Source organism: Lagenorhynchus albirostris, chromosome 21 (genome assembly GCF_949774975.1).
Source record: "Lagenorhynchus albirostris chromosome 21, mLagAlb1.1, whole genome shotgun sequence".
NCBI classification, from domain to species: domain Eukaryota; kingdom Metazoa; phylum Chordata; class Mammalia; order Artiodactyla; family Delphinidae; genus Lagenorhynchus; species Lagenorhynchus albirostris.
The window spans coordinates 21,646,387-21,658,928 of record NC_083115.1 but is presented as its reverse complement, the minus strand read 5'-3'; the positions used below and the strand labels follow the sequence as shown (position 1 = coordinate 21,658,928).

Here is a 12,542-nt window from a genome sequence, read left to right as displayed (position 1 = left end):
GACCTAAATGTAAGGCCAGAAACCATCAAACTCTTAGAGGAAAACATAGGCAGAACACTCTATGACATACATCACAGCAAGATCCTTTTTGACCCACCTGCTAGAGAAATGGAAATAAAAACAAAAATAAACAAATGGGATCTAATGAAACTTCAAAGCTTTTGCACAGCAAAGGAAACCATAAACAAGACCAAAAGACAACCCTCAGAATGGGAGAAAATATTTGCAAATGAAGCAACTGAGAAAGAATTAATCTCCAAAATTTACAAGCAGCTCATGTAGCTCAATAACAAAAAAACAAAGAACCCAATCCAAAAATGGGCAGAAGCCCTATATAGACATTTCTCCAATAAGATATACAGATTGCAGGGCTTCCCTGGTGGCGCAGTGGGTGAGAGTCCACCTGCCGAGGCCACAACAGTAAGAGGCCTGCGTACCACAAAAAAAAAAAAAAAAAAAAGATATACAGATTGCCAACAAACACATGAAAGAATACTCAACATCATTAATCATTAGAGAAATGCAAATCAAAACTACAATGAGATATCATCTCACACCAGTCAGAATGGCCGTCATCAAAAAATCTAGAAACAGTAAATGCTGGAAGAGGTGTGGAGAAAAGGGAACACTCCTGCACTGCTGGTGGGAATGTGAATTGGTACAGCCACTATGGAGAACAGTATGGAAGTTCCTTAAAAAACTACAAATAGAACTACCATATGACAAGCAATCCCACTAGTGGGCATATACCCTGAGAAAACCATAATTCAAAAAGAGTCATGTACCAAAATGTTCATTGCAGCTCTATTTACAATAGCCAGGAGATGGAAGCAACCTAAGTGTCCATCATCAGATGAATGGGTAAAGAAGATGTGGCACATATATACAATGGAATATTACTCGGCCATAAAAAGAAACGAAATTGAGTTATTTGTAGTGAAGTGGATGGACCTAGAGTCTATCATACAGAGTGAAGTAAGTCAGAGAAAGACAAATACTGTATGCTAACACATACATATCGAATCTAAGAAAAAAGAAAATGTCATGAAGAACCTAGGGGTAAGACAGGGATAAAGACACAGACCTGGGCTTCCCTGGTGGTGCAGTGCTTAAGAATCCACCCGCCAATGCAGGGGGCACTGGTTCGAGCCCTTGTCTGGGAAGATCCCACGTGCCATGGAGAAACTAAGCCTGTGTGCCACAACTACTGAGCCTGTGCTCTAGAGCCCGTGAGTCACAACTAGTGAAGCCTGCACGCCTAGAACCCGTGCTCTGCAACAAGAGAAGCCACCGCAATGAGAAGCCTGAGCACAGCAATGAAGAGTAGCCACCGCTCGTTGCAACTAGAGAAAGCCCACTCACGGCTACGAAGACCCAATGCAGCCAAAAATAAATAAAATAAATAAATAAATTTATTAAAAAAAAAGACACAGACCTACTAGAGAATGGACTTGAGGATATGGGGAGGGGGAAGGGTAAGCTGTGACAAAGTGAGAGAGAGGCATGGACATATATACACTACCAAACCTAAAATAGATAGCTAGTGGGAAGCAGCCGCACAGCACAGGGAGATCAGCTCCGTGCTTTGTGACCACCTAGAGGGGTGAGATAGGGAGGGAGACGCAAGAGGGAAGAGATATGGGAACACATGTATATATATATAACTGATTCAGTTTGTTATAAAGCAGAAAGTAACACACCATTGTAAAGCAATTATACTCCAATAAAGATGTAAAAAAAATGTCTACAAGTAACAAATGCTGGAGAGCATGTGGAGAAAAGGGAACCCTTCTACAAGGTTGGGGGGAATGTAATTGGTGCAGCCACTATGGAAAACAGTATGGAGTTTCCTCAAAAAGCTAAAAATAGAGCTGCGATGTGATCCTGCAATCCCACTTCTGGGCATATTTCCAGAGAAAACCATAATTCAAAAAGAACATGCCCCCCAGTGTTCATAGCAGCACTATTCACAATAGCCAAGACATGGAAACAGCCTAAATGTCCATTGACAGATGAATGGGTAAAGAAGACGTGGTACTTTATTTTTTTATTTTTTAATTTTTTTTAAGTTGCTAATTATTTTTTTTAACATCTTTATTGGGGTATAATTGCTTTACAATGGTGTGTTAGTTTCTGCTTTATAACAAAGTGAATCAGTCATACATAAACATATGTTCCCATATGTCTTCCCTGTTGCATCTCCCTCCCTCCCATCCTCCCCATCCCACCCCTCCAGGCTGTCACAAAGCACCGAGCCAATATCCCTGTGCCATGCGGCTGCTTCCCACTAGCTATCTACCTTACTGCGTTTGTTAGTGTGTATATGCCCATGACTCTCTCTCGCCCTGTCACAGCTCACCCTTCCCCCTCCCCATAACCTCAAGTCCGTTCTCTAAGAGGTCTGCGTCTTTATTCCTGCTTTACTCCTAGGTTCTTCATGACATTTTTTTCTTAAATTCCATATATATGTGTTAGCATACGGTATTTGTCTTTTTCTTTCTGACTTACTTCACTCTGTATGACAGACTCTAGGTCTATCCACCTCATTACAAATAGCTCAATTTCGTTTCTTTTTATGGCTGAGTAATATTCCATTGTATATATGTGCCACATCTTCTTTATCCATTCATCCGATGACGGGCACTTAGGTTGTTTCCATCTCTGGGCTATTGTAAATAGAGCTGCAATGAACATTTTGGTACATGACTCTTTTTGAATTTTGGTTTTCTCAGGGTATATGCCCAGTAGTGGGATTGCTGGGTCATATGGTAGTTCTATTTGTAGTTTTTTAAGGAACCTCCATACTGTTCTCCATAGTGGCTGAACCAATTCACATTCCCACCAGCAGTGCAAGAGTGTTCCCTTTTCTCCACACCCTCTCCAGCATTTATTGTTTCTAGATTTTTTGATGATGGCCATTCTGACTGGTGTGAGATGATATCTCATTGTAGTTTTGATTTGCATTTCTCTAATGATTAATGATGTTGAGCATTCTTTCATGTGTTTGTTGGCAGTCTGTATATCTTCTTTGGAGAAATGTCTATTTAGGTCTTCTGCCCGTTTTTGGATTGGGTTGTTTGTTTTCTTCTTATTGAGCTGCATGAGCTGCTTGTAAATTTTGGAGATGAATCCTTTGTCGGTTGCTTCATTTGCAAATATTTTCTCCCATTCTGAGGGTTGTCTTTTGGTCTTGTTTATGGTTTCCTTTGCTGTGCAAAAGCTTTGAAGTTTCATTAGGTCCCATTTGTTTATTTTTATTTCCATTACTCTAGGAGGTGGGTCAGAAAGGATCTTGCTTTGATTTATGTCATAGAGTGTTCTGCCTATGTTTTCCTCTGACGTGGTACTTTAGTTGCAGCATGCCAGGTGTTCATTGCAGCATGCAGGATGCTGCAACTAAAGATCCCACACACCGCAACGAAGATCCCACGTGCTGCAACTAAGACCTGGAATAATGGAATAATTCCATCTGCAGCAACAATGAATGGACCTAGAGATTATCATACTAAGTGAGTAAGCCAAAGAAAGACAAGTATATGGTATCACTTATATGTGGAATCTAAAAATGTGGTACAAATTAACTTACTTACAAAACAGACTCAGACTTCAGAAACAAACATGGTTACCAAAAGGGAAAAGTGGGGCAGGAGGGATAAATTTAGAGGTTGGGATTAACATATACACACAACTATATATAAAATAGATAATCAATAAGGATCTACTGTATAATACAGGGAACTCTACTCAATACTCTGTAATAACCTATATGGGAAAGGTATCTGAAAAAGAATAGATACTTGGGGCTTCCCTGGTGGCGCAGTGGTTGAGAGTCCGCCTGCCAATGCAGGGGACACAGGTTGGAGCCCTGGTCCGGGAGGATCCCACATGCCACAGAGCAACTAAGCCTGTGCACCGCAGCTCCTGAGCCTGTGCTCTAGAACCTGCGAGCCACAACTGCTGAGCCCACGTGCTGTGACTGCTGAGGCCCACGCGCCTGGAGCCCGTGCTCTCCAACAAGAGAAGCTACCACAATGAGAGGCCCGCACACTGCAACAAAGAGTAGCCCCCACTCGCTGCAACTAGAGAAAGCCCACACGCAGCAACGAAGACCCAACACAGCCAAAAGTAAATAAATAAATTTAAAAAAACAAAAGATATATGTATAACTAAATCACTTTGCTGTCCACCTGAAACCAACAACATTGTAAATCAACTATACTCCAATATAAAAAAACTTTTTTTAAGTCACCACCTTGGGTTTTCCTGGTGGTACAGTGGTTAAGAATGTGCCTACCAATGCAGGGGACACGGGTTCGAGCCCTGGTCTGGGAAGATTCCACATGCCACGGAGCAACAAAGCCCGTGCACCGCAACTACTGAGCCCACGTGCCACAACTACTGAAGTCTGTGCACCTAGAGCCCATGCTCAAGAGAAGCCATCGCAATGAGAAGCCTGTGAACTACAATGAAGAGTAGCCCCTACTTGCCACAACTAGAGAAAGCCCACATGCAGCAACAAAGACCCAACACAGCCAAAAATAAATAAATATTTAAAAAGTCACCACCTTTAGGAAATAAAAACTAAGGTTTTACCTATAAACAGTTATTTTAGAAGATTCTTTGTATTAAGCTAAAATCCCCTATCCCCAACCCTTTAGAATCGTTGACTGTTCCTAGGAGGACATACATTGCTGGTTTCCTGGAAACTGAGAGGGAAAGGAGTGGGTAGTCACCCAGTCTGAGGGTGGCAAAGCTGAGACCAGGCCTGGGGCTCCTGACTTTCAGCCCAGGGTCTCTTCATCTGCGGCCTTATCTTTCCTGTAACATACTGCCGTGGGCTGTCATTCTCCCTTCCCTACAGTGCCTCTTTTGTAGGACAGCCTTTCAGTCTGATGAAGACCGCTATCAGAAGCCCCTCAGGTCTTTGAGTAAAATACTCAGAGTTTGTTATTGTGCCTCATCTGACATGATTCCAGGTCCTTCACTGGCTTACTTTTAAAATGGAGAAAACTTAGAGGAAGTATCTCCCATAAAATCCAGTGGCCAAAATTGAGTAACGGGGCTGTATTATCTCCCACCATAAGGAAAATAGTTTTAAAATTGTAATTTGTTTATTTAGGCTGAACATATACCACATTTCAGGATATTTTCCACCCAGAGCTCTCTGCTATGTTTACTTAGAAAGGGTACCAAAGATAGCATAGAATCTGCAATTGACTTGGTTTGGAAATTGGTATAATATACAGAACACTTAGATTAAACAAAGACAGCTGTTATTCATACTAATGGTATAATGGTAAATATCTCAAAGGTCAGTTGTATTTGTTTTTTTGGCTGTGCTGGGTCTTCGTTGCTGCGCATGGGCTTAGTCTAGTTGCGTCGAGCGGGGGCTGCTCTTCTTTCCAGTATGTGGGCTTTTCACTGTGGTGGCTTCTCTTGTTGCAGAGCTCGGGCTCTAGGCCCGCGGGCTTCAGTAGTTGTGGCTCGCGGGCTCTACAGTGCAGGCTCTAGAGCGCAGGCTCAGTTGCTCCACGGCATGTGGGATCTTCCCAGACCGGAGCTCGAAGCCGTGTCCCCTGCATTGGCAGGTGGATTCTTAACCACTGTGCCACCAGGGAAGCCCCAGGTCAGTTGTATTTTTGTACTGTGTTCCTATATTTTTGTTGGTATGGGTTTAATACTCTGGAAATTTTAAATTTCCAACAAAATAATTTAGGTTCCAAACTTGCCTACACATTGGAACCCCCTGGGGAGCTTAAACAAATTTGCTTGTGTCCCATTCTGGGAGATGGTGATTTAATTTTTCTGAAATAAGGCCTGAGCTTTAGGAATTATTAAGAGATTCCCCATGTGATTTTAATATGCAAATAATTTTGAGAACCACTGCTGTAACGTGATCAGATTTAGGCAAGGGACTTAGAAAATTGTTCCTTGCCTTGTTCCCTGCTCCAGCTTGAACAGTTTGGCATTGCATGAAATTTTATGATCTAATTCTCATTTGGACTTATGGATGTCATGGACCTAAGTTGTGCAGTTTTTTTTTTTTTTTTTTTAAAAACTTGCAGCTACTATTCATGATTCCCTTTCACACACTCCCCCTGCACTTTTTTTTTTTGGTACTCAGGCCTCTCACTGTTGTGGCCTCTCCCGTTGCGGAGCACAGGCTCCGGACGTGCAGGCTCAGCGGCCATGGCTCACGGGCCCAGCTGCTCCGCGGCATGTGGGATCTTCCCGGACCGGGGCATGAACCCGTGTCCCCTGCATCGGCAGGCGGACTCTCAACCACTGCGCCACCAAGGAAGCCCCCTCTGCACTTTTTAACAGTTGATTTTAGATGTGAAATCCATTCACTATCTAAATAAACTGATCACATGGATTAAAACATGAAAAGGCTTATTTTAACTGGTTAACTCATATTCATCAATATCCACCTAAGTGTGGTAGATGTCATGCAAAAAGAAACCTTAATGAAATGTACTCTAATGTACTAGAATGAAATAGAGATTCACACTTTTCTGGGTGAAAGAAGGCATGCACGTTTTGGGTTTAAGGTCTTGGTGCTGGGCTTTTGGCGGCAGACAGTGAAATAGAATAATTTGCATCTAAGATAGAAATTTTAGGGCTTCCCTGGTGGCGCAGTGGTTGAGAATCTGCCTGCTGATGCAGGGGACACGGGTGTGAGCCCTGGTCTGGGAGGATCCCACATGCCACAGAGTGGCTGGCCCCGTGAGCCACAACTACTGAGCCTGCGCGTCTGGAGCCTGTGCTCCGCAATAAGAAAGGCCGCGATAGTGAGAGGCCCGCACACTGCGATGAAGAGTGCCCCCGCTTGCCACAACTAGAGAAAGCCCTCGCACAGAAACGAAGACCCAACACAGCAAAAATAAATAAACTGAAGGTGTCTTGTAGGCACAGACTATTAAAAAAAATAGAAATTTTACCATCTGTGCTTAATTATTAAAAAGAATGACAGAATTGTTTGCAGACAAGCTGCATGTCTGACAACCTCTTGGTAGACAGAGGTTATCTGCACAATAAGTAGGAATAAAAACACTGATTTAAAAAGATGTCCAAGTCTCAAATAAAAACCCAGAAATTTCTATTGAGTCAATTTATATTTGTTGTCAGGCTTACTTTAGAATAATAGTGTTTAGCTGTTGCTTCATCCTTTGTGATACCCAAGCCAAGCTGCAGACACCGTGCGTGGTAGAAAGAGGCCATGGCCATGCCTCTGCTGATGAATTCTGGGAGACAGTCCGTGACCTGGGCTATCATGGGGATGTCATGAATCTCATCGTAGTCAGCAATCCTGTTACAACATCCAGTTGTGAAATTAAAAACGGTATCAGTTACATTTTTATAAACATGCCCAGAAACTGTCCATGTACCCTAAGTGGTTTCTCTATTATTTCTACCAGTTTGAGAACAAAATTGTTTGCTCTGTGGTGAAGGGTAAATAGAACAGTCAACTAACACCAGAAGAATCGGAACTAACTACAGTTGTTACTATATGGCTTCCTAGGATTATACTGGTCAGGCTTAATAACCACTAAAAAAAATTAAGTTTAAAATATTACAAGAACTTGGGCTTCCCTGGTGGCGCAGGGGTTGAGAGTCTGCCTGCCGATGAAGGGGACACGGGTTCGTGCCCCGGTCCGGAAGGATCCCACATGCCGCGGAGCAGCTGGGCCCGTGAGCCATGGCCGCTGAGCCTGCACGTCCGGAGCCTGTGCTCCACAACGGGAGAGGCCACAACAGTGCGAGGCCCGTGTACCGCAAAAAGAAAAAAAGAAAAAAAAAAAAATATATATATATATTACAAGAACTCATCACTTTGCAGATTTAAACAATGGGAAAAAAGCATTTTTCTATCTCTTTGGGTATTTAAACATCAACCTTGAATTTGGACTTTAGTCACACAGGACCAGAAAACACATTAATAAACTTACACATCTATGATAATGGGCAATAAAAAGTCCTTCTCTATAACCCAGATACAGCAATGGAGAACTACATGAAAACAAGTCAACTCCACATCAGCCGTAATACTGTGGGAAATAGGAACATGGAAAGTTTCAAAATCTTTAAAAGAACTGTTCGAAGTCTTAGTTTTAACCATATGGGCACTAGAGGATTTGAGACATCAGAGACCACACCTTTAAGTGGCCTGCTGCCTGGAGGCCATGATGTTGGGGAGGAGAGGGTAAAAGCAATTCCTTCATCCTTCAGTGTGGATGTCTGCCTCACACTGGGCTCGGGGAGAGGGGAACCTGTGGGCTCCGTGGGAAGGGCATTATTGGGAGGGAAATGGCAGCATGGCCTTATAGCCATTTTAGAGGACACCCAGGTCTGTTGCATTTGTACATTGTGGGTAAATGCAGGAAAGTACATGGCCTCAGAGAAGAGAAATTTCCATATAATTTATGTTAGTGTTGGAGTCTTTTAACCATTCTCATTGTGCAGTCCTCATCAAGCTATATTGTAATTGTGCAGTTATAGAACCTATGGCTAAGGGTGTAGGAAAAAAAGTTTAGTATTTCTCATGTGCCAAGCTGTGTTAAACACTTTATATTCACTATATTTTTTAAATCAAGAAGAAAATACTTCTGCAGGATTACAAAAGAACTGATGCCCCCAAAGTTAAACTTGTGTAAGATTACTTAGCTGGTATACAGAGCAAATAGCACTGAAGTTCTGCAGACTAACAGATGTACTATCCAATATGGTAGCCAGGAGCTACGTGTGGCTATTAAAATTAAAATCCAATGAAAATTACAAGTTCAATCCTCAGTTGCACTGGCCACACTGCAAGTACCAATAGCCATCATTTCCAATACTGCAGCGAGTTCTATTAAACAGACCTGGCATAGAACATCTAGTAAGAGTTTTTGTAAATACTTTTATCCAGCTTACCTTTTGGAAAATGCAGCACACTTTGTAAAAAATTTCATCTTATAGTAATACTCCACGAGATTCCCTTGAGCGTAGACATTTCCACGTTCTGCTGCTTCCCTCAAGCAATGCAGGGCAGCCTCGGTATCCTGGTGGATGCCTTGTCCATAAAAGTACATGAGCCCAAGCGCACCCTGGGATTCCAGGTTTCCATTGCCACAAGCTTCTGAATGCCAATAAAACGCCTAGGAGAAAGCACAATTCCCTAGTATTCACAAGGTGGATTATAAATGGAATATCTCTATAAGATAGTACTATTAATTCATCTCTAGGACACCGTTCTAACCCCCTGAATGTATGTCAGACTAGCACCAACTTCGCATGCCTGAGAGAGGGTGCTGAGGGGAGCCCGCCCGTTGTCTGCCCACAGTATAGGCGAGGTCACTGGCTCGAGCTCAGCTGTTCAGGTTTCAGGATTTTCAGATTTTCCAGAGGAAGGACCAAAAAGGTGGGAAATAGGAACCAAGCGTCTGAAAGGCTTTGTAATGAGGCACAGCAAGGAGAGGAGAGCAGCTGATGTGAGATTGCAGCTATCTCTCAGATCCTCTTGGAGCTCCAACGGGATCAAAGAAAACCAAGGATAAAAACCTGCATGTGGTCCAAGCACGTTTGCTCAATACTCAGCTACAGTGCATCTGAGTTAGTTCAAACCTATTTCCAAGTAGCTCCTCAGTTATCTGACAAGGATCTTGGGGGTTATGTGCCTCCAACAAGTTTGCCTTTAACGCCTCATTTCCTTCTCCTTGTAAGATTTCTTGGAAAGGGTTTTCCATCATTGGTGATTAAAGAGGTTGTACTGACTCTCCCTCCTCTTTTACCTTTTATGGTAGGATATTTTGTATGTGTGCTTTTTATAGCATACAAAGTGCTCACATCCGTGGTCTCCTTTGGTAGAGGCAGGGAAGGCAGCATTCATAGTTGAGGAAAGGTGAAATGAGTTTGGAGATCCTAAAACGTAAGCTTTCTTTACATTGAAAGAAATGTAAGAGATATTCAGACTACATACTTACTCCTCACCAAATATTAATCTACACAGGATGCTAGGATTTAAACAAATAAATCACTGTTACCTTCTCTAACTCTCTGGGTTCCTTTGTTGAGTAATACAATCCTAGGATACTTTGAGCCTTCACACTAGCTTTTGGATTTCCATTGTCTGCAGCAAAAAGCCACAGTCTAGAAGAGAAGGGCAAGGCAAGTTATTCTTTGTTTAAGGCATTTGATTAAAACAAAAATCTTGTTCTCAAGTCAGATTACCTTTCAGCTTCCTCGTCTGATTGTTTAACGCCTTTTCCTTCATAATAAGCTCTTCCAAGGTTGTAAGCTGCTGCAAATTGTAAGTGTCTTGCTTTGGGACACGGAGAATCAACAATTTTCTTCATATATTCCACTCCTTTTTCCTTCCACAAAGGAAAAGAACAAAACAGAAAGTCCTAGTTTAGTTTTACCCAAGTTAAGTTTTCTCCCAATAATGCTGTAAAGCATTCACCCTCCGACATGAGGTAGAATGTCATGAGTCTATACCTAACAGGTATGGTTGTCCTGGACTCTGCAGGGCTAGAAATAAGTCAAAGTCCATCTCCTGGCTCAGCGTTCCCAGGAGCTCTGGGATATAAAGCATTCCCTTCATTTTATAGCTTCCACATTTGCATTACCTCTCAATATGGTTTCCTTCTCTCCTCATAGCCCTTATTCTGAATCGGCACAGTTCTTAGAACTTATAGTGTAAGGATAGCCAGTAACTTCCCCATTTTTAATCCTTACAGGACACGTGTAAGCCCCAAACTCTGTCTTCTCTCTTCAAGCACACGTTCCCTAGCTGTGCTCAGTGATAAATTTACGTCTACTACACTCATCTTCATACGACATCTGCATAGTCACAGAACACAGAGGACGTTCTAACCACCAACAAAAGGCTTTCCTCCCTCCAAAAACCCAGACACAAATTGTTTACTAGACTATGTTCCTCTTGTCCAACGCACAGCAAGCCAAAATGCTGAGCCCACGAGGTTTGCAGCAAAGAGGGTTTACAAGGCAGCCAAGCAGGAGATGGGAGAACAAATCTCAAATCCACCTCCCCAAAGGCAAGGAGCTCGGGGTATTTATAGGATAAAGAAGAAAGCAGCGGGCAGTTGGAGGTGTGGGGAGCCTGGAGAAAGACGATTGGAAAAGGTGCGGGAATCTTTGCTCTGCACAGGTGTAACTAAGCTATAGCCCTCTGCACGTTCAAAAAGTCACTAAGCAACAGACACGCATGCCCAGTTGAAGGGTCGGTGGTTCTATCCAGTCTTAACCAGCTCAGCTCAAACTACACACAGCTGACTCCAAGTTCCTAGAAAACAACTCAGGCAAACATCTTGTTTAGGCTACATGCTGCTTGGAGCACATGAGAGTCTTAAAAAAACCACCTTGATTACTGAAGGCAGGTGAAGTGGATTTGACCCACGGTTTCAGTCCCCCCTTGCTTTTCGATCATTACTCAACCTCTTGAGGAAAAAAGGTGAGGACAGCTCTGGCTAATTCCTGATGATAAGGGGCATAGGCCTAACAGGGGCTTGAAGAATCAAACTATTTAGCACTCATTTGAGAATATTCTCTTGTTCCTGGTTTCAAGTTAACATTTTGATCCCAAACAAGTACCACTTATGCACCAGCTGTCAAAGCATTCATAGGCCCAAGATTGGTAATAAAAACTGTAGACAAATAGGTATGGGGTGGGGCAAATATGTACACTGTGAGGGCATACAGAACGCCAGACGTGCGAACACTTTGACTCATTTTTAGGGATTTTACCTAGGACACTGGCGAGCCAGGGATCGGGGTATTACTTTTTTACGAATTGGAGTGTGTTGATCATTATCACCTTTGACTGAAACAGATAGTATCAAAGGAACACAGGCTGGGAGAATTAAGTGTGGTTTCTACAATATCCTCACCAAATAGAACCCTAACAAGGGTAGGGGCCATTTTTTGTTGTTTGTTTTTTGGTTGTTTTTTATTCTGAGGACACAAGGAGACCAAATTTTGGCTTATTCAAGAAAAAAACACGACAGGACATTTTGTTGATTAGCCTAATTTGATATGTGCACACCTGAAGTCACAGTGAAGTCAGGGATGGTCAAAAATTAACGACAGGCACAACCAAGGGGTCAGCATGATCAAATACAGAAGGTTTTAGATGACATATCCAAAAGCTAGAGAAATTACCTACTTTTGCCAAAGATTGAAAAATCCTAATCACTGAATTGTCCAAGCCTGGGAGGTTCGAAACAAAGAGAAGGCAGAACAAAAGAAAATCAATCTGGTTACTAGCAAATTATTTAAATTGCTTCCTAAATTTTACTTTTCAAAGCCACCACTGCAGCAATCCCACTCACCTTAATTGCTTTCCCGTGGCTTTTTTTCTGGGGGTTTGCTTGCCCACTCGGGAAAGTCAGCGTCAGGGTTGGAACCACTGCGGTATTCCTCCCGCAACGTGCTTTCTCCCTTTTTCGCTGCATTCCTCATAAGGTCCCAACCCGCAAAGATGGACCTGGTCTTCAGGATGTTTATCCTCCATGATTTCAGTCTAGATGTTCATTGTCTCCTTT

The 12,542-nt window shown here is 42.6% G+C and overlaps 1 protein-coding gene across 1 annotated transcript in view; it reads right to left on the bottom strand.

The window, feature by feature from the left end:
• LRP2BP (LRP2 binding protein) overlaps positions 1-12,542 on the bottom strand; it is a 41,416-nt gene that overhangs the window by 14,612 nt on the left and 14,262 nt on the right. The window contains exons 4-7 of the mRNA XM_060136240.1: positions 10,210-10,352; positions 10,023-10,128; positions 8,914-9,137; positions 7,135-7,309 (exon numbers count right to left, since the gene is read on the bottom strand). Coding sequence (XP_059992223.1) covers positions 7,135-7,309; positions 8,914-9,137; positions 10,023-10,128; positions 10,210-10,352 — 648 coding nt within the window. The remainder of the gene's footprint in view (positions 1-7,134; positions 7,310-8,913; positions 9,138-10,022; positions 10,129-10,209; positions 10,353-12,542) is intronic.